This window comes from Dinoponera quadriceps, unplaced genomic scaffold, assembly GCF_001313825.1.
Source record: "Dinoponera quadriceps isolate SergipeBrazil2010 unplaced genomic scaffold, ASM131382v1 scaffold5809, whole genome shotgun sequence".
Taxonomy (NCBI): domain Eukaryota; kingdom Metazoa; phylum Arthropoda; class Insecta; order Hymenoptera; family Formicidae; genus Dinoponera; species Dinoponera quadriceps.
The window spans coordinates 179,060-205,945 of NW_014559826.1; the positions used below are offsets into that span (position 1 = coordinate 179,060).

At 45.9% G+C, this 26,886-nt stretch overlaps 1 protein-coding gene across 1 annotated transcript; it reads right to left on the reverse strand.

Moving 5' to 3' along the window:
• Positions 1 to 26,622, reverse strand: LOC106750509 (homeotic protein proboscipedia). The gene is made up of 3 exons (XM_014630915.1): positions 25,065 to 26,622; positions 4,074 to 4,216; positions 1 to 3,851 (listed from the first exon to the last, which is right to left on the reverse strand). The coding sequence occupies exons 1-3, from the start codon at positions 25,594 to 25,596 to the stop codon at positions 1,941 to 1,943; spliced, it is 2,586 nt and encodes an 861-aa protein (XP_014486401.1). The 5' UTR covers positions 25,597 to 26,622; the 3' UTR covers positions 1 to 1,940.
• Between the last annotated feature and the right edge of the window lie 264 nt (positions 26,623 to 26,886).

A 26,886-nucleotide genomic window follows, 5' to 3' on the forward strand; every position in this document is an offset into this window, starting at 1 on the left:
TTTGCCAAATGTGTCGGTGAACGAATGTACACGTGTGATAACTTTGTTTATCGTGTCAAGGGCTCACTTGCAACACAATTATACAGTTAGAATGAATAAACAATATACGGTTATCGTATACGTATTATGTACATGAAATAGTCTTTACATGAACAATGACACGGCGTCTAAATGTTTTATACAAAAAGGACTGGGTATTAAATATATTGCCGCGAGGTGAAAATTAAAGTTACATCCCTACTTATGTTTACATTTATATTGCTAAAAGAGCGACAATAATTTATTTGGTTTGCTTAAAGTAGCGCTAGTAGAGATTAGAAAAGAAACCGCGGTTTGTGAAAAAATGACGTTACTGACGGACGACACTCCGCACATTTGGAGGGTGCTGGTTACCATTCGATGTGTATTGCTCAACGATACTCGGTATCATTAGGTGACATGTTTGTATTCGTATGTATACAATACAGAATCACACATTGATCGATTTCTCGAACTCATTTTTTCACAAAACGGACAGCGTAGGTAATGTTTTTACAAGTGCGTCTGTTCCATTTTCCTCCCGCAATGGTGACCAATTTTCACTATACTCTATATTTAATAGGAGAGGACGATCTTTTCTTTCTTTTTTTATATAAGAGAGCGATCTATTTTTTGTGTTAATTAAAAACTAACAGATTGTACCTATTTCATTTCTTCAGACGTTGTGTACTCAGTATAGTAATCGTGTATAGATGCGACTTTTTCTATTTATTTGTGCTCCGTTAATCTAACGTATGATATATATGTACACAATTTCATTATTAATTATTGCTCATTGATTCTACAGCTTCGTTTCGTTTCGCCATTTAAATCATATGTGAAAGTTATCCCGTTGCACAGAGCGCAATCAATTGTCACGTGGAAACTCAACATTTTTGTAGACTCAAATAATACCAAATAATTTCGATAGTTTCTTCAAAATTAGACTGAAGATTCCTGTTATCCCGTTTCTGTTCAAGCAAAACTAGAAGCCTCGTTCGAACACATGCCCCGACAATAAATGAAATTACGTCGGAAATGAAAGAAACATCATGCACCGATGATTTGTAACAGTTACGTTGTACAAACGTTTTAACGAAACGTTAGAGAGAATGTTCGCAGCAAGATTGCACTTACACCTCATGTTTCCATTCACGAGAATCCAATTGAATCGATATACCCATTATAATCCCATGTCACACAACAGCGAATCTTTGATATATTTACAACATTTATGCACATTTTTTTCAACCACAGCTCGTACATATCAGTCTAATATCACTCACAAGTTCACTTCCCGCGAATCAATGCGCTTCGCGTCGAAATGGTAAGTTCGGCAGGTTCGTTCGCGAAACACCTCGCGAAAATTCCGAAGGTACAGGAACTCTACGTATCATCGTGGTTCCAATTTACACATTAACACAACCATTGCACTCGTTGTCACCGTTGCTTCATATACTTCAACGAAATATCCCTCAACGTTTGGAATACAAAATAGCGGGGATCACGCGCTTCTCGTCTCCGACGAGATGAGGCGTTTTAAAGTCGATATTGCCCGGATGAAATGACCGACGGAATTACAGTTTAGGGAATTACATCGTTGCAACTTAGAACAGTCGGCGAAAATTTCTCTGGTGATCCGGTTTACTTGAGATATGCTTGCATTTGTTAAAATCAGAGAGAGAGAGAAAAGGTTCAAACGTTTCAGGTTTTATTATGTACAAATATGCTAAATCACGCACGATCTTCTCACATCGCTCGTCCCCGAAAATAATTTCGTCGGATTTCACGTCTAACCGGCAGGCTTCGATAACCCCGGTCGTCCTGTCACGGACGAAGACACACTCCTCTCAGTACAAGGCATTGAGCAGGCACTGCTCGTCGCCCCAGTCCAGCTGGCAAGGATTCTCGGTCTCGTGGACTCAGCTGAGCTGATAGTACTCGGGGGCGAAGTCGTTCGCCAGATTGCTGAGGAAGTTGAAGTCGGACGAGCTGTTGCTGTTGTCGGCGGACGGCGGCGGCGCGGTGTGCACCGGCTCGCCGGCGTAGAAATTGCCGTAATTGCCGTAGGACTCGTTGTTGCTGTCAGCCTGGCCGGCGGCGCTTCCGGGTGGCGTGATCACCGCCGCGGTGGCAGCTGCGATCGCCGTAGCGGTCGTCGTCATCCCGGGCGCTGGGAACGGATCCGGCGACGAGACGTAACTGCTCGGGATGCTGGAGGCCTCTCCGCCCTGATGGACGTGCAGCTGACCGGTAGTCTGCTCGTAGTACGCGCTCGGGTGACACTTGTTAGCCGGTCGATAGTCGCCGGAATGCATGCCCGGCTGATGAGTGACGTAGCCCTCGGCCGCGTGTTGCTGCTGGGAATGTTGCTGCTGCTGGATGTCGTTGTAATAATGCTGGGCGGACACGGCGGCGTGCGCCGTGTGCAGATTCTCACCGGCCCCGTGATAGCCGCCGCCGCCGGTCGAGTAGCCGTAATTCCCGGGCGCCATGTAGCCGTCGGTGCTCTGCTCGTTCTGCGCGCCCGCGGAGTATCCCCCTTGACCGGAGCCGTAGGCGTTGGCGCCTTGCATCGATGCTCTGTGATAAGAAGCGTGATAAGGCGGCCCGGCCGCCTGGGCCGGGTATCCGTTGTACTCCCCGGCGGTGCCGGCGTACTGCTGCTGCTGGAACTGCATGCTGTTGCCGCCGTACATCGACCTCGACGTGCCCGCCGCCGCCGTTCGGACGTGGTGCGCCATCCTCGATCCCACCGCTTGGTTCTGTCTGACGTACAGGGGATGCACCTCGGCCGGATACGAGATCCTTGCTTGCTGGTACGTGTCTCTGGAACAGTAACCGCTCTGCATCTGAGTCTGTTGGCTCGGCACGCTTTGCCTGCTGGCGGACAGGCCGTTTCGGTAATCGAGCGCCGGCGCGGCCTGATAGACGCCCTGCTGCTGCTGCTGCTGGAAGTGCTGCTGATTGCTCGAGATGTTACGGCCGCCGTGAGGCGACATCGTGTCCGGGTTCGCGTGCAGCATCGGGCCCGAGGGCAACGAGGTCGTGGAGGACGGCGAGCTTCGCGGTCTCTGCATGTAGGCCGTGTGAGTCGCTTGCTGGAGCGGGCTGCCCTGCTGCAGCTGAACCGGTGTCCCCGGCGTCGAGGAGGGCGTCAGGCTTCTCGTGGAATTCTGACCGGGCAGAACCGGCGTGCTGACCGTCGAGTCCGGCATAGCCAGCAGGACGCCGTTGCTGTTCACCGAGCACATGTCCTTCGTGTTGGCCGATGGTGACCTCTTGCTCACGGAAATTTGCTGCTGCTGCTTCGCGCTGTTCGGACTTTTGTGGCCGCTCTCGACTTTCACTCTCACCTCGCTCGACAATTTCTTCGTCACGCTCGGCGACGTCACCTCGCTGCCGTCCTGCGATCTCGAGTCGTCGTCCACTATCATCTTCTCGAACGAACTGGTCACGCTGTTCGTGCTGCCGACGCTACTTGCGCCGTTGCTGTTCGTGTTGAAGCCGGGATTACTGTTGTTGTTATTGTTGTTGTTGCTGGTGTTGTTGTTGTTGTTGGTCGCGCCGGGCGTGTTGTTGTTATTGCTGCTTCTCCGGCCGGAGGAACCTAGGTCCGTGACGTCGCCGGTGAGGGTGCTCCCGACGTCGCCTACGCCCGAAATATCACAGTTATGACAGCTCTTCTTCTCGTCGTTATCGATGGACAACATCTTATCGCTCTTGGATTTCTCCATACCGTCCGAAGTGGAGCCGTCCTTCTCGTCGCCGTCTTCCTTGCTTAGCGTTTGCCGTTTGTGTTTCATTCGTCGATTTTGAAACCAGACCTTCACCTGACCGAAGGATAATATGAGATTTCGCTTAGTTTTTCATTATTAAACACGGACGAGACGAGGGAGTTGGTGGATTCACAGCAATAGTCGCCTAATAAGGAATTAACTGTGGTGTTTTAAGGATCGGATATGAAATTACTTGAAACGGAATCACAACGCTTAAAGGGGGAGCAGTAGGATGGATCATTTTCGTACAGAACAGTTTGAGTGGAATTGCGTTACCTGTCTCTCTGTGAGATCCAACGAAGCAGCGATCTCTATTCTCCGTGGTCGACAAAGATACTTGTTGAAATGGAACTCCTTTTCTAACTCAAGGAGTTGCGTATTCGTATAGGCGGTTCGCAATCTCCTTGGTAGGCCGTTTTCTGCAACATAAAAATACATTCTCTCTCAATTAACGTAATCGTGATAACTCATGAATAATATAATACGTCGTTTGAGTAAAAAGGGACGATTGGTTCTTTTAATCACACGAACCGATATATTTATATATTTTGGAAGGAGCATCGTATGTATTTCAATATCTCGTGAATGCCGCAAAGATGCCTTTGTAAGCTCTTGCCGATCTCCACTTTCGGTCACTTGTAATTTTTAGCTCTACTTTTTTACGCAGCACGTTACTTCCCGCGTCTTGATATTTGCTTTGTCTTTACCACCTAACAGTGTCCTCTTTTTGTCTATTGCAGCAAGTAAGTGGTATCCTAATTAATGATCATTTAAGCAAGAGGCAGAGAGAGAGAGAGTAAGAGAGAGAGAGAGAGAGAGAGAGAGAGAGAGAGGAAGGGGAAGGATGCGACATGACATCCTTAACAATGCATGAGCGAAGATTCTCGGCGCAGCGAAGAGGCCCATTCTGATGTTGTTCCGGCCGGTTACTCGACTCCTTACAAACTTTTGGGCAAGTTTCCCACCGGCACTATTCCATGTCGATGCGAAACACCTCCTAATTGTTATCGGACAAGAAACTTGTTCCGCGATAACAAGAGAAATACCACGCAGGATCCTGAAGATGAGGAACGGCGGGAGGGGGCAGGCGGGGAGACGTCGCAAGGAGGCATCGCGGTTTATATGGGATGGATCTGGTCTAGAAAGTGACGGCTAAACGTCTCACGGTGCTTGGCCGAGAGACACGCGGTGTTAAAGAATAATTTCCACTCAACTGCCGTAAAAATAATAATTAATAGCCGTCTATCGCATAATTATACGGAATTCGCTGGACGCCCACGGAAATAATATTTCAGTTAAAATTGATAGCTTCGTTAGCTCCAATTGTTTACAAGACGACTCGTGATCAAACAGTTCTTAGAAATAACACGTAAGCTTCGTTACAAACGTTAAACAACTTGTATGTTTTCTCTTGTTGCGTGAATCTGTCGTATCGCACGTATCGCACGAACGTTTCGACCGTTCGGTCACACCTAAGAGTGCAGAAAAGTTTGTAACAGGCGTGAACATCGCGAGGGAAATATATTGTGTATATTCCATCGGTCATTGACCACCTGGACTCTTATTTTTTCTTTTTTCTTTTTATCAAGGATCAGGGGTGTTACAGTTTTTTACGCGTCGCCGTATCACGAGAGAAAAAACCGATACGGCGTGACGCAGTTCGGACGAAGGGGCACAGCAAGGGGGTGGTTCGTTTCGTAGGCTCGAGATGCTAAACTACCCCATAGCGTGCGAGCGGATGTAAGGGTGGCTGAAGGGTGGTTCGACAGTAGGATGAGTCGTCAGGGGTTAAAGAAGAAAGAGACGGGGCATAATCGAATGAAACGGAAAAAAAGAGACATAGAGATGACGAAAGGTAAAAAGAGGAAGATATAGTGACTGGGAAAGGTTCGGAGAAGGTGTGTGATAGAGACAGTTAGATAGGAAGAGGGAGAATAGAGACGAGAAAGAAAGAGAGAGAGGGAGAGAGAGAAAGAGAGGAGACACTCGGGGGTGAGAAAGAGAGAGAGAGAGAAGGGCGTAGACTGAAGGTGTAGTAAGCTTTGAACCTAGCAAATCCTGCACGTGGAGTTTCCATAGGGTGAGGGTGATGGTGGCGAGATGAAAGTATCGCATGATTGACGTGGGGCTCATCAGCATTTCGGTCTGGCGATTGGTTGGACGAAACTGTCGATCAAACTCCACTCCACGCCCTGTATCTGTTCAATCGTTCCAGGAGTTTAATTCAATTTGACAATGAACGTACAGCGATATTAAGCTGGAAAATAACTATACGGTACAACGAATTAAACGGCGTAGTCTGCTGAATAAAAAAATACACACGATAAAAGAGAAAAACAATACGCCTTCAGAGAGCTTGCGAAAATGTGTCCGCACTTTTGGAGTTATTGCGCAAAAATAATTGGACTGTACACTTGAATTTTTATCGACACGGTTGTTATAAAATATTCGAGGCATTGTTAATGAAGATGTAAATAGACGTTACATCGGACGTCGCATATCCTGATCGTTAGTTGGTCAAACATCGTTGCTTTCAGTTGTTAAACAAAGGACGTGCAGTTATGAATTTAACGATACCAGTCGCCGCTTCTTGTCCATTCAAATTAGTGACAGGCATTACTGTTTTGCAACGATGACGACGGCTTTTTCTTTGTTTCTACTTTTTTCTTTTTCGAAGACCGGACGAAAATATCAGCGTTGCTAGCGAGCTTTTCGTTCTTGCGACACGATGTAGCAGATGACGAACTGTCAAGGTGTAGTCAAAATGAAGAGAGCTGCTTGACAGGATCGTGTGCGAGGTGAGAATGATAGAGCACGAAAATAGAGTTTGTATTTTCGTATATCACGCTGTCTGCCTCGTCCGTGCGGGCGCATCCGGTTGAAATTGTCACCGCACACGTATGTTTTGTTAAAAGAATGATCAAGAGGTCGCCGACCATAAAGATTCCGTCAGGGGGATATTGATCGCGCTTCAAATAGTCGATGACGAAGGAGGATGCAACACGCAAAGGAAAAGATATTAAAATAACAGCGAACTCTCTCGTTATAACGTAATTGCTCGTCAATCGCCGATGGAGCAGATGTTGATGTCCGTGATAAACGCGACGGCCGTCGCTTCGCGCGTCCCTTCGATACAGAACGCCGGTACGTGTTTTCACTGGAGAACGTGTCCTGTTGGTAAAACATAACATCGAGAGTGGTGTGATGCGACCTTTCTGTCACTTCTTTAAATGTATACGCTGGTCTTCTCGTTCCGATACTTTGTCAAGAGGAACAAGGAAGAAGAATCGTTATATGAAGCAGCATTAAACACCTTATTAGTGTGAATATCAAATTTACATCGTAATTTCGATTGTCCATTCATGCATTTTAGTTTTGATTTCTATTCGTTACATCCAAGAAAAATCTTTCACTTCCAAGTGTTTTACGCAGGAATTGTCTATAGCACAGAACAGCGATTGTAGGAAACAACGATTATAGAAAATAGCAAATGTACGAAACGGTAATTTAGGGAGCAACGGTGATAGCAGAAAACAGCGACCGCCGAATACAACATTTATAGCAGCAATTACAGCGATAATAGAGATGAAAGCGATCCGCACGCAAGACCTTGCTCAATTTCGACTCGCTCGCTCGTGTCCCTTCTATTCTTTCGTCTCCTTCTCCCACTCTGGAATGTTCACAAACAGATGATAGAACTCCCATGCTCCCTGTTTTCTCTTTTTTTTTTTTACGTTTTGCATTGTTTCGTTGCACTTGTGATTAATCCACGGACATTCGCGTCAGGGCGATGATGGGCAATGAAGAAATGTGTCTTAGAAAAATATGACAATTAAAGGCGCGGGAAAAAAGCAGATTCTCAACGTGAAAGTAGTTTACACGCGACCGAGTCATCCGGATCATGTATCTTCCTTCTGTGGTTGTCTTTGGTGTGTTCTCCTTTCCTCCGGACTAGTCCAGGTCGTTTATAGACAGGTGGGAAGGGTCACATGATGGGCGTCTCTGTAATTTGTCTTTTGTTTCCCCCGCGCCTAGAGGAAGAAAACTTGCGAGGAAGAACAAAGGGCGGAAAGAGCCGCTACTTCGAACGGCGTAGAGAAGAGAGGCGATTACCCTTCTTCGTCCCGTCCTCAACTTCTTCGTCTTTTCCATCCCTCTCTCTCTCTCTCTATCCATCTATCTATCTCTATCTCTATATTTCTCTCTTTCTATCTCTCTTTTCCTCCATCGCTTTCTCTTTCGCGCTTTTAGCATCGAATGGAACCTACGGCGGCGGCGTCGGCGATGTAAACGTATGAAAAATGAGTGACGAGACTTTGAAACAAACGAGAAGACAGCCGGCTCCATGTCCATGCTTTGACGTGTCCGAAACAGGTAGACGGCGGCCAAGCGAGGAAGGTTGCCGTGATCGATAACTTTCTGATCGTTTCGGATTCCTCCGGGCGTTTCAAACTCGCCGAACATTGCAAATCTGAATTCTGGGGACGATCTCTTCACTTTAAATGGTTTCATACCCCTGTAATATATATCTCGCTAATCGTAACGTTAAATTCAAATTTCAGACTTTCAACTTTGTACACTTTTTTTCGACACACACTGGCAAATATATCAAACATGTAATAAGAGATTTTTATTAGAAAAATTTGAAAGGTGAAATTTAATCGCACTTTTATTTACGACTTACGACTCTCTCTCTTTCTCTGTTTGAACTGAAAAGATCAAGAATTAATTCCCGCTCGAGTACGTTTTTTTTACCATCAAATGCTGGGAATAAAAAAATATATCGCTATAACGTTTCGTGTTTATGTTTGTAGCAATGGAGGAATTAATCATCGCGAATGATCATTGAGAATAAAGTAGGTATTTAATGCAGTATTGGGTAATTTGCGGCGGATAAGCTGGGGAAGGCTGGAAGGTGGAATCGCCATAAACTGCGGCTCATTATAGATTTACACCAAGACGTAGGACGGGTATGGCGAGGGGCAACGAACAAAACTAAATGTACGGCAACAGAATGAAGGGAGTCGAAGTGGAATGGCTGGCAGGAAGGGCTCTCTCGGTTGCTTTGGTTTTGGTGGGCTTTCGGAGGTTGCGGCCTCCACGTTGGATACAAGCTATAATCAATTAACGGCGAGCAAAACAAGAACTGCGGCCGACCACTGACCACGGCTGCAAAATATTTTGTACCTTCCTGCTCCAGTTCAGCTGAAACCCTATCGCCACATTCAAGTGGCCACCCCACTTGCCGATAGGGTTATTGTGCGGGGAAATTGATTCCTATGCTTTTACCGTTGTGCGATGATTCAAATAATATCCGTACTGTCAGAGTTTCAGCCAGCGGTATCTCCGACGTTTGTCGTACTGAGAAATAAGGGCTTCGCATATTCAAGTATCGATAACTTAAATAGACAGCGGTATCAACATATTGGATTGACATCAACATAATCCAATCGACATATCAACAGTTAAACACATTCGATACTGATGCTAACACAGCTCTGTTATATCTGATTTCATTTTGGGATCGTTGTTTAAATCGTAACAGATGACACCCACTTGGCAATTACAAGTTCTCCCTTCTCCGAGGAGTGAAATTGAATATTTACCGCGTTTGCTGCCTTTTCTCGTCACAGTCCGGTATCGATTCTGTGCAATAACTATAGCCGGTTTATCGTAAAATCTCCGTTTGCTTCGGGTCTCTATGTCCGCGTCTTATCGACTTATTTCTTGCACGGCGTACTAACACTCGAGATATTAGCATAACGTTTCATATAGATACCATGTAATGATGGAAAAAGGAAGATATCGCCTTAGCTAGCAACGTACCGTCGACAAAAAAAGGAGGGGGGTAAAGAATAAAATCGGTTAAAAATGCAAGAACGGAGGCGGACGGAGATGATAGGGGGAGGGGGGGTGAGGAAATGTAAAAGCGACGTACGGAGGAGTTCGCGTGGTTAAAAACAGTTGGCAATACCGCGGAGCCGCGAGCTGGCTCGACGCTGGCTGAACACGCAGCAACGACGAGCGGCTCTCCGCCGCGTTGGCGGCCATGTTTGCCTCTGCACAGGCTCGCCAACCTGTGATTATGGTGGGCGCGACTGCGAAGGTGGCCCTTCGTGCAAGAAAATTGGACGCAAGGATCTCTCCTGTGGTAGAAAGAAAGGCAAGACGTGTGTATACGCGCGATTCAGACTGGCCGAGTACGTTCAGAAGGCGTGCCGGTGCAACCTGCAATCATCGGGGTGGAGCGACTCGAGGTATATACCCGATATCTCTTCGTGCACGACTGGCGAGCGCGCGAAATTTTATATAGCTTCAAACGGGCATGCCGCGTGCGGTGCCTTTTTCTCTCGTGTCTTTGGTTGATTTGTAGGGGCGAGGGGGTGGGGGGGTTCAAGAAAAAAAGAACTGCTTCGTAGAGGCGTACTGTACGTGCGAAATCGCCGGTCAAAAATTGATGTTTGCGAGAGATGCTCGCAATTAGGATACACGATCCTGATTAATGATTCCTCCGCATTGGGTTGGTAATAGCGGCAGTTATTGTTTCACAATAAAGATTCGCGACGCTCCGATACTAATCGCTGTTATTCCTCGGAGTACCTGACGGTACCGGTTTGTTATCGTATATAATCCGGCACGGCGTATTACTTACGGCAGTACGGACATTTCACATCGAGAGATGTAATTCTGTATAATTGTAAGTTACACGCAAATTCCATCGCGAGCCGCGTGATAAGAAATTCCTGCTTAGCATATTCATCTCACGGCACTACCTTCGGGAACCTTCGGTAATCACGTAACAAGATAAGTGCGCGGCCACCTAACAAGCCAACTGGTGTCTTGCTCTCGCGGTTTACGATTGGTTGAGGTTAATTCCGCAATTATCGCACACACGCGCGAGCAAGCATAGGCAAAGCGCGAGCTCTCGGATCGCCTGCACGGTTGCACGTGGCATTTTGCCGCTTTGCATGGTTTTCTTCCTCTGTGATTACTGCAACATTCACGTAGTTTAAATAACAGGTTATATAAGGACGCAGTGCGTAGGAAATGGATTTCCAGCGCGCATGTCTTCATTATTTTAACTCATGGATCGGATATCTACGTCCGTGAACGTAAATTGTGGCGTTGCCGTCATGGTAATGGCATATTGCATTACTCGCTGGATATTTTCCAGCTTTTGAAATATTCGAGCACAATAGTGCGTAAAAAAATATTTCAATGCTTGGAGACGCTTGGTTTAATGTGAATACATTTGTTTGCGCAATGAATATATAATAATTAAATTATAAGTTAAATATATGAAATAACTGCGATCACTTGAGTATAGTTCGAGACCTAATTACGACATGTGATAAATATGAAAGATACAGTACGTAGAAAATAGGGAGGGATGAAAATTTACAATTGGAACGCTGCATCTCAGAAAGGAATAACCGAGAGGTAGCAGTGATATGTAAGGCGTTTGGTACGTAAAATGGGAGTGGTCTCCCGGGAAAGATGAAAAGCGCCATCTTTCCATTAGATGCAAGATTGATTTTGCGAGAGCTCCTTTTCGATGTGTTGGAACATTAATGTGATTAAAATAATCCGGCAAGGATAAAAAAATACGTAACGGCTCCTGACTTTCCCCGATCAATTTCCTCCGGTTTTACCACGTGGCAAATTGAGGGTAAAAATAAATTGAAACTACACGTGGGACGATCCCGGTTAAGCCAGCGAGGATACGGAGACATTAAAATCCCGCGTACATATATACATATATATGTATGTATATGTGTGTACGTATGTACATGTAGGCGGAATACATACACGTTCACGCGAGATAAACAGTTATGAAATTGGTATCAGTAATAATTCTACACGCACCATTTTGGTTTCGCTCTCATAAATATTTAAGACATTTCTATCGCGTTCAACGGGCGCTATCCCACGAGGAACGAATTCGAAACTAATTTCACGACAATTTGCGGCGCAGAACGTAGAACCCTTCAACAATTTTTTGAATTATGGTTCAAGTTAAGAGATTCTCATTACATCCTCCGTTCGCGTTACGACCGCCTTTTTCCGAGCTGTTCTGAGCTTCTTGTCCCGCAGCAAGCTTCTTTCTTGTCTACCGTCGTCTCCAAACCCTCCTCCTTCGTCCTCTCTTCCCCCCCCCCTCCTCCTCCTCCTATGGGACCAAGAAGTCGCAGCCGGATAAAAAGTTTATTTTAATCTTTACAAATTTTAAATCCTTCGCGGCTTACCCCAACATCCGTGTAAACTGTCGCGACAGAAAATAAGAGGCATCCCCTCCACTTCTTTTATCTTTCGCGACCAATTCCCACTTCGTAAATCTTGTATCTCCTTGACATTCTGGTCTGGAATACTTCGAAAGAAATTTCCTCGTTACCTGACAATAGCAATCTCATGCGTACGAGCGAGCTCATTGTGTCCTACTTCACCTTGTCTAACGTTCACTCGGCTCGTTGCGCGTGTCGTTAGCGTACATCACATCCCCAGAATAATATTAAAATTTTAAATATGTACCTTCCGTTATTATCTTTACAAATGTCATGTTGATCGTTATCGAATGATACCCATTACGCGTTTAAGATCGTTCAACTGGTCGGTGATGGACGATGCCATTATATCTAAGCACACACGCGTTTAATTATAGGTGTCTAATAATTAAATTATATGTGTAAGACGGAGGAACGTAAACCGTAAACTACCACGACGATGTACCGTCGTCGAAGAAGAATATATGCTCACGTTGGATCGATATCGCGAGAATCATTATTGCTAACTACTAATTTGTCAAATTTGAATTTTACACGATACAAGCAACCGCTTCTGTCTGCGGTAGAAATAATATATATATATATATATATATATATATATATATGCGTGAAAAGTAATCCCGTTGCAAGAAATATTAAGTTGAAATTACAACTACGGGGTGAGCTAACGTTGGTGGGTGACAGTACTAGCGCGCGCTGTGGCGGCGTTCAAGAGAGCGAAGAATCGTACGCGACGTTTCGACGGATCGATATCGCAGTAATTAGGCGTCTGTCAGCTGGGTCGACTCGTGTCTGAAAAGAGGAGCATGGTCGATAACTGCGAGCGATTTGTGCAAGACGTTTTCTTTTCCACGTTCCCGTGTGAGTGCGTATGTGAGTGTATATATGTGTGTGTATGTGTGTGTGTTTGTGTGGATGTGTTAGTTCATCATCTATTAAATGGTGACATTAGCGTCTACCTTCCCAACTTGCGGCAGGGCAGTTTAGTTAGCTGTATGAGGAAAATGTTGGTCTTGAATTAATTGCGCTAAACTTTTTTTCGCAAGATACTGCAACGTCATGCAAAGTTTTGGACGATTAAAGTACTGAGAGACGGAGGACGTGTGTTGTGTTATCGACGATGCACAGTATATTTCTGATAAGGTTCGATGTATAGATGTACCTTTCGCGCGTAACAATCATGCATGGTGGGTAATTTATCGAAGTTTCATCGTCATTTACCGAACGGATGCAGGCCGACGTTAATGCCGGTCCCCGGCTCTGGAAGCTCACTAGAAATGTCGAATGAAACGCACGTCGTGCCGAATTATCGCACCTGACGTAACGTATGAACAGAAATCTTGTCGATTATTCGAATTAGTCGAGAAAAACGTTTACCGAAAGAGAAGCTGCTGGCTCTAAGCATACATCAGGCCGTCCACACGGCCAATAGGAAGTGACGTTTATACGCAGCCGGCGATAAATTAACTAATATCACGAGTTACCTTTAATTAGTCTCGACCCAGCGGCACCGCAGCAGAGGTTTCCTTTCTTGATTTTTTTTTTCTTCGTTTTGCCGCGAAGCGACGAGCGGGTTATTAATTACATGAATTTCTTAAGAACGTTCGTTACACCGTGCGCCGGCATTTCAGGTAATTACAAAATCACATGATTGACTTCCAGGCGAAACGCCGAAAGAACCGTTTCGAAAGCAGTTTTAATTACCAATTTCCGTTGAACATGGCGATTAATTAATCGGCGAGAGAAAGAGAGAGAGAGAGAGAGAGAGAGAGAGAGCGGTAACAATCGTTTCAGACGCATTCGTAACGGTCCAACGATTCTTTATCATTTCCATCGGAGATTTTCCTATTTCTCTCGCGCTTTTTCGGAAGCTGCGAACGGAACCGCACCTTAAGCCCCTAACAACATCAACGTACAACAGCATCATCCAAGTTATAAGGGAGAGACGACTTTTCATATTCGATTTTACCGACTATATCCAGAATTTCGAGTTTATAACGCGCGTCCGTACGATTATTTATAGGATAATATTATTTCCGTGTATCCCGTACGCGCGCCTCTAAAATCGCATCAGAAAGTAGTAAGCGCCACTTGCTCGTCGGAATTACGCCCTCGATCGTAAGTCCTAAAACGTGCCTGGCCTCTGGAAAGAGAAGAAGAGAGCGCCCCGTTTCAAAGACGTGAAAGGTGCGAGAAGGGGAAGGGAGAGGAAAGCAGGAAAGAGTGAGGAAAAGGGATTTTGCGGTTGCAGTTAAATAAAACTGGCAAAAATTGGCCCCAGCGGGGCACAAAGGGTCGCTCTCCTCCGGAGAAAGGGTCGGGTGGTGGGGAAAGGAGCAGATACGTGGAGAGAGCACTCAGACGGGCGCCATGTGTATAATAATGTTAAAGAATGTTAAATACGACGGGGTCTCGAGGACCGGAGCCGCATACATTAGTTGTTAACAATGCTATAAAGCACACTCGCCCTGTACACTCACCCTTTAACACGGGTAACGGAGTCGCGGAGTCTTCTCTAGCGCGGCCAGAATTTACGACCTTTCCTTTCCGTACGATTCTTATGTAACACACTTCAGCAACATCGCGGAGGGATAAACAGCGTGCTACAACACGCATTTAGGTTGGTGGCGATCTCGGCACGCGCGAGAATTAACGGGGATGATGTATTTGGACGCACCTTGGCAACGGATCATGAATTTTGCTCTCTAGTCGTACGCTCGAATAGACGAGCTCTTGTTGTTACTGCGGCCTCACAATTTTACACGTGAAACATTATTATCGGGCTTGAACGTTGCGGCATGTAAAGATGTGCATGTATTAGGTATATTATATTTGTATCGTTTCATATATGTAACATCCCGGATAATATTAAGACGTCTCTCAAGACATTTTAGAGACATCTTTTGGATAACGAGATGTCTAGTGGACGTCTTTGAGACGTCTTTTGGACATACGTATTCTTTGGAGTTTTTATTATAAATTCACCGTTTTTCAGAGAGAGAGATTGCACTTTAGTGATAACGCTGCTTTACGGTTTAAACTCGGCGGGAGCTTTAGAATGTACGGTCCGAGCAACACTAGGTGTAATAATTTACCACCCGTGTCGGCTCGTGTACGCGGTCAACCCTCGTGATAATTGTTTAAACCGACCACTGACCACCCCTTTAGTTCGACTCGAACACCGTTCTGAGACCTATTCGCTCCCGCTAGCCTCCTGTGCTTACTGCGGGGCGTGTAGGGACTTAATTACGATTGAATTGCTCCTCTTTCTACCGATGTAAATTGCAAAAGCGACATTATACATTAAGGAATTAACCCTTTCGCCATTATATATTATTAAAGCATGCAACTTATGTCATTGTCTTTTACAGCTTTTTCTTTTTTTGTAAAATTCTTTACAATTGAATTTCGTTGAAAATAATTTCCGATGGAATTTCGAAAATGTACAGGCAGACACGCGTACGTGAGAGAATAACGAGCGATATATATATATGTGTATATATAATTTTAAGGTTCCCCGCAGGCAAATGTAATTTCAAGGTTTGCGAGAGAAGAATTCGATTGAATCTGTGTGAAAAACTTTATCGAACTTTGGCCGGAGGGGAGAAGCGCTACTGGAAAGTTATCTCCCCGGGACCGATCAATGGAATTTCAAGCTTTGTTCCTTCAGCCTCCTTTATTCAGTCCCGCTGAAACGAAGGAAGTTTCAAATAAATACAATGAGAGACATGGTTATTTTAGTTACCAGCATACCGAGAAATTCCCGGCGGCCTCAGCGCAACCGAGGTATAATGTACGATTAAAATACGATACGTCATCGTACATTACCGTGCGTACGCTCTACATACCTTCCGAAATAATACAAATGTCCGGCTTGAGGGAAATAAGTCTATGAGCGAAGAAATATGAAATAAAGCTTGAAAATAAGTCCTCTCGCGGCGCGAGAGCACCACAATGGATAGGGTTTGGATGGCCTCCAAGAGATATAGCGCGGAGAAGAACGCAACGACAAGTGGAGGAAAGTGGGGATAAAGAGCCCGAATACTCGGTTGAGTAAAACGAACCCAGAAGAGGAAGTCTGGGTGAGCAAGAGTGCGATAGCGAGCAAATAATAGGGAAATGATTTGCTCCTTGTTAGATAAAGGCCCTGCGAGGGGACTCGCGAAAAGAAATATTGCTCCCAATGAAAGGAAGTGGGCGATGGGCTACACAGCGGTGGGGTGCTGCGGGATACGAGGGTGGATCCATCCCGCTTGTAACGGCTCCTTCGGCGGTCGTGTCAGGTCATCCATACGCGAATTCTGCTCGATTAAGAGTTAAATAGCACGGGCGTGCTTGTCGCGTAACCAATTGCACATTTCCGCCGTCTCTTCCAGAATACTTCCTCAGCGTCATTCTTGTTGCAACAATTCATCGTCAGTTACACATTAGAGGAGAAGGTGGGTATTGTGACCCCGCTTAATGTCTCTACTATTAGATGGCGAATTCCAGTGATTACTTATGGAATCATTTATTTAGCAGTTACAACGCATTTTTATTTTAGAGTATTTCGAAACGTCTTCAGGGTACATCTTAGCATTTAATCATACATACTTCCTCATTCTTCTTGAACTTGAGCGTGTCATCGCACGAATATATGTATATTTGAGTGTTGTATTCGTTGTTTAACATTTCATTCGGCTGTATAGGTTTCGAGTTAAGCAAAGTTAAAGGCTAGTTTTGTTAATGCGGCTCCCCAAGTCACTCTCATCACACTTGAACGTCGTCCGTTGTTTCCCGACCTCAAGTCCACGGTCATTGACCTCATCCCGAAAATATGTTTTCGTATTTTCCAGCGATGAATAAAAATGTGACTTATTCGTGGATTGATGATTAACTCTTTCGAGGAGAGATTCATACCTGCTCGGTTTATACGTATATACACGAGCATCGTTGCTCTGCAGATAGCCGCTAAACCGCGTGTGTTATCCGCGCACAATGTGGTTTTCTTATGCGCATCCGAGCCGTGCGACCGGTTATATTGTCCACCTGAGAATGTTGCGTTCTGTGTATTAATAATCGAGTTAAGAGTTACTTTTGCCGCCTCTCTGAGACGAATTTCGCTGAAGAAGGACAAGGTGCTCCTCCTCGAGCAACGTAAAGAGATTAGGGCGGAGGCGCGATTCTGGGAATGAGTCGACGCGAACGAAGAGGGTGAAGCCTGGCACTCGCACCGCGCGCCTGGGGTATGGTAGACGCTCGGTGAAGAACGGAGGAGAACGTGTTGGGTAGGGTATGCATGGCGGCGGAGAGTCCAGTAGCGATCATCAATCAGAAAGGCAGTCAGCCGTCCGTCGGTCGGCCGACTGGTCAGCCACGTCCAGCGTGTACAGAGTTTCGCGCGGGAGGTTTCCTCTACCTACGAATCCACGAGTCATGCTTGGACTGCCATCCTGACAATCGATTGAAGCTGAGCACTAACATCCAATTCCGGAATTGTTCTTTCCATTATCTTGCCGTGTCTAAAGATTTTATTCGGCTCGCCCGCCGATACAGAGATATGAGAGGAAAAGCCGAAGGCGGATATCGAATTTTTGCGATCTGCATTTATTATTTTTCTCTCGGATTGCTTAGGATGCAGCGATGAAAGCAAGTTGGATCGTCGTTATGTAGACTCCGGGCGCGATTAATGTTTTAACTGTTGACAGAACTAAAAATGTAAACCCAATGTAAGAACGAGAGGTGGACGTGCGAAGCAAATGCGAGGGAAATTCGCAAAAACGCGTGTAAATAGGATGTGAGCGAGGAAGGCCGAAAAGATAATCATCTATCGAGATGAACAAAGTGCGATCAACGCGCAAGAAAATGAGTTATCGTGATTACTAGGTGAAGTTGGGCTCATTTATCTTCCGGGAAGAAAATAATTTTCCTCGAAAGTATCACGGAAGAGAAGGCCGCGGGTTTTTATTCGCCGTGTATCTCCATGCTGGTTTCCGTGAACAGGTCGCCAAAGCCTAGGTGGCTGAATGTGCGAGTTGATAATAAATCCACGAAAGGTTCCCTTATCCACTCGCTTCTTCTCTCCCTCTCTGGCTGTCACTGTCGTCGATCTTTGATGTAGCATGACTCTTTATTGGCGCTCTGACATTTTATAAATAGAGTCGCTCGGGTTTTCCTGTCGCGACAGACCTGAGTCGCGGGGAGTTGGAAATCTTTCAGCGCTATATCGGCCCGGTCTGGCTAGCTAATTACTCCAGACAATTCCTCCCCCTTCTGCTGACAATTCCCCTTCACCATTCCCTTTCTCTCTCTCTCTCTCTCTTTCTTCGTTCTACCTACAGCGTCCACCCTAGCATAACCGTGCGTTGTCTTCGCGAAAGAAAAGAAGCACCGGTAGGGTGAGCTCTCCATTGCTCTCGGGGCTAATGTACCCTAACAGTAAAGTACTTAGGCCACGTTGGTTGTAAATGTCCACGTGATTGCCGCTAAGCTGATTTTAAATCCGTGTTAATGCGGTATTTACTCGCAAACTGGTAAAATTCGGTAAAGACTTTCGAACAATCCAACCGTTTACGGCGACTTTCACGTGTGTAAATCACACCTACTTCAGAATGTATCGGCGTATACTCACATTAGGTAAGATGAGTGCGTTGAGATTTGAAAAAGGAACGAAATCGGACGGAGGACTCAATTGGACTAGTCCGGTTCGCGAGTTAACACGGCTCGCACCTGATTATTTTACTGGTGCGTATCTGAAAATAATATCTCAGTAATTATCAAGATTTCTATATGACATAAATTATATTTTTCCAACATTATTCTCTCTCTCTCTCTCTCTCTCTATCTTTCTTCTTAGTTTTCGTCCATATATATATTCTTTTGTCGGTGGTAAATCACTGCTTTGTATTATTTATAACCGTCCGAGGGCATCAAGAGTATTCATAAATACTTGATGAGATACAATTGCATTAAAAAATCTGCGATTTGTTTGGTGCGTTTCGAGTTGAATAGGATGACCTGCGTGTTCCATTGTCGGTGGCTTACATTAAAATTACTAAATTACGAAGATTGAGGCGTATATACGACAATTCCGAGGCAGTACGCTCACCCAAATGATGCAGTTTCTTGTGCGTCATTAAAAGGAATAAAAAGAGCGTGTCGTACCACCGCTGTGGTCCTACCGTCTCTTGTCTCGCAAAACGGTGCTTCCTTGTGTCAATGTCCTGATGTTACGTCCGATGGCGACTCAAAGAAACATCAGAATAGCTTTTGAAAGCGTACCCACTCCGACAGAGAGAACGATAGAGAGAGAGAGAGCGGCACTTTGATCACCGAATGACTCGCGACTTTGCATTATGAAGCTAAACTGTCGGCGAGGAAGAAATGTAGGCTTCTGCTCCTGTAGAGTTGAAAACTTTTTATCGCTCTGTGAGGCCCATTATGGGCAACAGGTTTTGGTTGATCTACTGAAAGAGGGGAGAGGGGGTTAACAGGTAGGTTAAGGGTATGGAAAGATTTTCAAATTATGCGTATGTATGAAATTGAAGCAAAATCTCAGTCGATATCAAAATGATATTTAGATTCAGGTATTTATACATAACTTAATATTACAAAAAAAAAAAATATATATATATATATATATATATATATATACATGAAAAATATCCAATAGTGTCCTTATCATTTTAGAAATTGATCAATTATTTAAAAGGTTCGCCCTGAATCTTATATGCGATAAATTTTCGAGAAATATGGCAAGTAGCATTGAAAACGGTGTATTATGTATTATGAAACATTCAAGTCGTTTCGAACACTCTCTTGCCGCGCGATCCCACTTTTCCTCGCAAAAGGAGATCTCACACTGGCGAAATCCTAATCGGACGTGAAGCGTGCTAAGCGGCATGGTCGAAATAAACTTACTTTCTCTCAACGATTACGTGACACTCGAATTATGATAAACGTTAATAGTAATCATCGCACTTACTAGAAATCGGGAGTCGCTCCGGGCTCGCTCAGATAACTCGGCTCTTCGGTCGTATTTCCATCGCTTTATTCTTAATCGCTCTTTGAGCCAGCCAACATCCCCGTCTGGCGTAGCACGATTCACCCTCGCGATTCAACACAACCGGGCGGATAGTCCCAACCAGGAAAAATAATGCATTAGAAATTCAGATGACCGAGAGTGAGACAGAGAGAGAGAGAGAGAGAGGAGGTCGCGCCGCGATTTATCAAATAAAAGCGGTAGTACAGTCAAATACCCGTCCATGTCGTCAGTGGAAGCGACAGTTCATTTTTAATATAAAGCACGGGTAGAGGTGGGATCTTCCGGGATGTAGCGGCAAAAAGAATATGGCAACTACTCTGGGCAGTTACCTGTCTCGAGATCTACGAATTCGCGGTAGGATTTAATGGTTTGTGAAAATTACGACTGTGGACAATTTATTGCGATACTAGTACTAGTACTAGTAGTTTTGTTTGTGAAAGCGTTTACTAGATGTTAGAAGTCGAATTTATTTTCCATTGAAATATAATTTTAACCCTATCGGAAAACAAAATTGTTACATTACAACGTACTATTGAAGTGTATTTACAGCTAAAATAGTTGATTATGTCACTGCTTTGTTTGATACTCAGGAACAAGGATCAGGGGGTGACCTATGTTACACCCGATTGTGTGGTTAGCCCTCTGGCATATGTTATCATCCTTTCTGAAAATTTTTACACCTACTTTCCTTTTACGAGTGTCTAGACTAACAGATATAGGAACCCTCAACGTCTTTTATTCCCATCAGCCGTCGCCAGAAAGGGGAAGATACGCGACACGGGTGATGTCTATCCGACAATATCGTCGCCATTCCAAAGCTTCGCCTTCGAGCATTTGCATAAAATTATTATCAAAATCGAAAATTGCGGCCGTTTGGCTTCCTTTATGGAACATCATAGAAGATCCGGCAAGAACGAATTGCGTTTCAGACTGTGTTGTATTTGTGTATGTCTTACGATTATGATTTCATGAATGTTAATGATGAATGAGTCGGAAGAATAGTTGCTTCCACATACGTGTGTATGTGTGTGTGTGTTCATCCCATTTTTATCACTCTACATATATATTTCTTTATATAAAGATATATAAGATAAAACTATAGTCACGTGAGATTATACTGGAAAAAGTAGCGTGATCTGATTTTGAGAAGCAGGAAGGAATCCTTACTTGTCAAATACATAATTATATGTATAATAAATTATATATAATACACAAAGTCCAATGGATGTCCTTTGTGTTATGCATGATTTCGTATTTATAAACGATCGGTAGGACAAGGATTTCTTTACGTTTCTCAAAAGCGGGTCGCGCGATATTCTCTCCGCTGCAATCTTGCCGTGCAGGAGCGAGAGAAAACAGCAAGAAAGGAGGAAAAGACAGAGCATAGCGAACCCCACCGCTTTTATAGCGGTCCATTTGGCGCAACAACGAGCGTGGAAACTTCTTTTAGTGTCGGGCTACAGATTCCGGGTCGAAATACGCGTACGATTATGGGGTTCCGGATTATCAATTTGTTATACTGTGTTTATTATTTGAGCCCGGAGAGCGGCGCCCCGCGTCGTTCGTTGCGGAAACCCCCTGCAGCTGCAAAGCTCGTCGTAGTCGGTCGATTTTGGGGATAATCTGGAATATGTTATGCGGTGCTATCCCTCCAGATGTTTGCGCCAGGACCAAAGAGCTGGGAAAAACTGTACACGCATAAGAACTACGTTTCTTACTTTCCATAATTCGCTTTGCCAAGTTTGGGCAACCCCGCCGGTCGAATATTTACCGTTACTTCGCGCTACGAATGTTAGCACGAAGTAGTAAAAGCAATAGTAGTAGTGACGCTTATGATGCGAGTATGATGTGAGATAACGCGTGTATCCCACGGGAAAATTAACGACACCTGATCGGTAGTGGCATGACAATCATTGTGACATGTAAACAGTGCTTTCGTCCTTTTCTCTCTTTTTTTTCCTTTTTTTAATTTCTTTCTTTTTTCCTGTGTAAACTGGTTTATTAGATCGTTTATGTACAATATTTCCCGATCGATTAGCGGAGATAGATGCGAGATCGATCATTTGCATAAGCAGATATTGGAAAAGCTTTATCGTACATTGAATTCGTTCCCTTTTCTCGGATATCGCCGCCTTAAGACCCCCCTTTTCGTTCCACGAGCAACCGCAGCGACAGAGGACTGCTGAGTATCATAGTAGCTGGGATTTTCTAGGAGAGTTATCTCTAATTCAGCGAGGATTTACTCGCCAATGAATCTTTAAATTAGATGCTCTGTTCTTTTCGTACCGCGCGCCCCACCCCGAGGGAGGGTAAAGTCCCGCTCGCTCAATCACCTATATCATGGAATCGCCGAATATAGTCAATTCCTTCCACCCTTCTTTCGTTATCGAGCCTTTACGCCCTCAATTCCACCGCGCTCGCCAATATTTGTGTAGGCTCTCTCTCTCTCTCTCTCTCAGAAATTCCGACGGTTTTTAACCGTGCCCGCCATTACTTTCGATCGGTACGGATTTACCTCTCGGATAATTTTGCCTAGCTGATTCGCGAGCGTCTCGAGCTCTCTCAACTATTAGCGGTATCAAGTATCAGCGCTATATTAATTAATGGCGGAAATGTAGCCGGGCCGTAGTTTGGTAAGAAGCAGTTCGCCCACGAAAATGGCCGTCCCGCAGGAGGGTGTAAGACGGAGGATAGAAGATAGCGGGCGAGGATGATGATAATCCAGCTTCTAGCCTAGTCCTATCCCGGGGGATGCAGGGATTAATTGACACATCGGCGTCTTGGAGGAGTCTGCTGGGCTGACGCTTCTGCTTTGGCACCCACCGACGTGACTGATGAGACGCCTGGAACAAGGCGTCGGGAAAAACACTCATGGATTCGTGGCTTTTTTGTAGAAAAGGTATCCAGCAAGAATTACCGACGAAGCATGGAACGTCGGTCGCGCTTCTCCTCCTGGCAAATAACTCAACTAATCAGACCACGTCCTCCTTTATCGTCCCCATCCATGGCGTCCCCGGGCTAAAACATCTCGGCTCGAAGGGCACGTAGATGTAACAGATTGAAATTTAATACGAGCAGTATGGTGACATATATACGGAAGGACGACGGTTACTTAAGGTTTCGTCGCGAGACCGTTTTCATGACGACGGAGGAGACGGCACCGTCTTGGGCAGGGAATCGTTAGCGGGTTCGACAGTTAAAATCATAATAACGGAGTAATGAGTTTAAGTTTCTCCCGTTGATTGTAATTCACGGGAATTTATGAGCGCGGACTTTGAAACGGAGGAGGGAGGAATTTCCAAACGCCATTCGGGCAATATCATTCCTGATATATTCGGTGTGTTTCTTTTTAATAACAGCGTTATTCGGACAATAAAGAAATATCTAACCGCAACGACGCGCGGAAATTTCTTTTAATTACACCGCCGGGCACATTTACATTTCTGATTTCTTTCACTTTTAAGCGCGATTCCCTTTCGCACTCGTCACCAAGAATATAATTATAAAGAGGTCCGGTAGGCTCGCACAAATCACAAAGAGATGAGCGGACGGGGCAACGATAAGGGATAACACGGTGGTTGAAAGCAAAGAGCCGACGTGTACGAGGCGTCGGTGGCGGCACCCCATGTGAGTTATGACCGTCCCGACGCTCTCTCTCCCGTTAGTCCAGGGCTCAATTTACAGATGATTCCGCGTGTTACCGCCTGGCCAGCGGCTGGTTAACCTCCGTGCCAAACACTTAATCTTCCGACGTGTCCTGTGAATAGTCCGACCGCGTTTTGGAGGCGGCACGACGTTAAATCCGCCGTCTCGCTGCCGCGAGATCGCCGTGAGAAAGAGAGAAACGGGGATAGATAAATGGACCGAGACGGTAGGGTACAGATTGTAGTCAAATGGAGGCCCTAGTGGCCCATAAAGTTAGCCAACCCTCCAAATTGTATCGCCACCCACTACCGTATACATGCGAGCTTCGGTGACATGTGGAACGTGCCGTGAACGGCTCCACAAATTTATTGGTCCTCGATAGCCTCTCGCCGCAGCCAACAAGTTGTTGGAAAACGAGTGTCCGCAGAGATATCTCCGACTTAACGCTCATTCGCGAAACAAACACTATTCCGGAAGGTACCCCCCTACTTTCCCTCATTTCTGTATCGCGCGAAACATGATCGAGTTCACGTGCGAAAAACGCAAAAGTGGATGAAATATATTTGGTGTATATTATATCTTGTGTTACGTATTGTTCTGTGAACAAGCCGCAAGATCGATGAAGCGCCGCTCAGTTTCTTTCTTATTGTTTAAAGGGTAGCTGCATCCGGACCATGCATTGTTGCATGAATGGAAACAATGTAATGTTATACGGATCGCAATATTTACAGACGCGCAGGCCTGAGCATGTTATGTCTTCCAGATGTGCGGTATGTCGACGGTAGTAGGAAAGGAGCGGCTTAGAACTGTCATTAGCCGTCGGATGGCACCCCGTGGCGCGCCACAATGTAGCGGCGAGGAGCCAATAGACTCCTAATGCTATAAACGCCGCGCCGAATCCTACCAGCCACCGTTAATTGACTTGCACGTTTGTCACTTTACAATCCCGACAAATTTGTAATTATGTTTGCCTAAGATAGGCCCCCGGGTCGACAGGATTCTCGCGTGTTGATGTCATTCTCGCACAATGAATACGATGAAGTTTTTACTTCAATTGATAATTAAGGAATTTGACATACGTTAACGATTGTTTGATTTATTTTTGCACAGACAAAGCGGATACGTTGAAATTCGACGATAATTATGAATAAAAATGTGTCGCAAATACAGACGGTTTATAATGCCGGTGGCTAATCTTTCATCGGGTATTCCATATTCAAGAGATAGCGTCTCGTAATTTCTGAGAGAGTTTTCTCACTCGGCGGAAAAATTGTACGGACGGTTCGCGAGATTAAACGTCTATCCTTGACAACTTACCTTGCTGGTTACTTTTCCTAGTGGTCTTCTTCTCCTTCATCCAAGGATACTCAGGAACATTGACACCCGAAGGGTCAGCGACACCGTGGGGATCCATCATGGTATGATACGCGGGATGGTGAGTACCGGGACTGATGGAGCCGCCGGTACCCGGCGAGTGTTGCATGTTGCTGTCTCCGGCTAATTGTGGTAACGCCGTCATGAATTCAGCCATGGAGGGTTGACTGTTGATAAAGCCGGTTTCGGCGGATCCGCACGTTGGCTCCATGGCTGGGTGATGAGTCCCGTGCGGGGGCAGCCCGGCCGGGGTACCTGCCCCCGCGGCCACCGTGGCCAGCCAGAAGCCGCCCCCTCCGTCGTTCGCCAGGACGGGTGTCGTCGGCCTCGTCTTCACGCTCGATAGATCTTTGCCCGCGTGAATCAAATTCTCAAGATGATTACCCAGCCGCGGATCGCCGGACAGCTGCGGCCGCCGCGGCTCTTCCTCGGCGCGTTGCTTGCTGCTTATCAACGCTTGTTGCTTACCGCGCATGGAACGATACGCGCCGACTTCTTTCGCGCGAAGACAATTGAGCCAAGTATTTGAAAACGCGGCTACAAGAGACGGGCGAAACCTTCTTTAACGTCCGATAATTCCTCACAATGTACGGTGGGCTTCGTGGGACACATTATTCACTGAATTCACTCGGTAAAAATTCCGAAGTTAGTGCCGCACCGTTATCAATCGTGAAAACTTGTCGAGTCAATATTTACCTTGGAAGAAAGTATAAATCCGTTGACACGCTCCTTCGCGTATATTGTCACGTAAGTGCGCGTGTGTCATTTCAGCAAGACGGAATATGTTCTTCTCCTTTCCCTCGATGGAAACGCCTATTACTTACGCCACGCGTGATTTCACGTCAAACAAACATACCGAGGATGAAAACTGCTCGATTCACTGCTCACTACTGTGCATCACCGTGTAAGTTGCATGTTTTCAAACGAATTCACAATACTTGACACGCCGCTTCACACTACGGACGCGTAAAACCAAATTCAGATCGGACCGAGCGATCTGAGAAGAAGTCACCGAGCACAGATCACTGGTATCACACTGGTAGCCGCGCGACGATTTGATCGATAGTCCAACCGATCGACGGAGAACCGCCGTACCGAATCGCGGCTGCCGATCGGCCAAAACCCAGCGAGCAAGCGGCAGGCTAGGGTAGGCCAAGCAGTCACCGATTGCGGTATACTTGCTAAGTGACGGAGGAGAGGGAGGAGATGGAGATAGCGGGAAGGTGGGGAAGTCCGACGGAGTGGAGGATACTCGGTTGGCCGGGAAGGTGATGTAGGAAAGGCGGGGGACGGTACTATAGAAAGAGACGGTCGCGTCTCCAGTCACCAGAACCGAAATTTCCACGATCTTTTTCGCTTCTCCCGGCGTTCCCGGTGTCTCTGTTGTTACTGCTGTCTCTTTCCCCGCGTACCGCAGGAGGGGGCGGCGGGGAGACACTTCGGCCACCGAGGTGGAAGTCGCCCCTTAATGCGGCGAGGTGGTCCGGTCACGTGACTTCGCTCGTCGGAATGGAGCGACCAATCATGAAGCGGTAACGCGAACGATGAGGCACAGCCCTCCGCCGACGTAGGCGGGCTGGCCTGTCGTGGCGACGGTGGCCTTGGAGGGCTCGGAGGGCACACACAGCCAGGAGGGTACGACAACCAGGTCCGTGCCGTGAGAGTGCAGGCGGGCGACTCTCGTGCGGACGGGCACGTTTGGGCGGCCACGGTTACCCGGCGCAACTGTGGGCGGTACGCGCGAGCGCGTCGTTCAATATCGCGC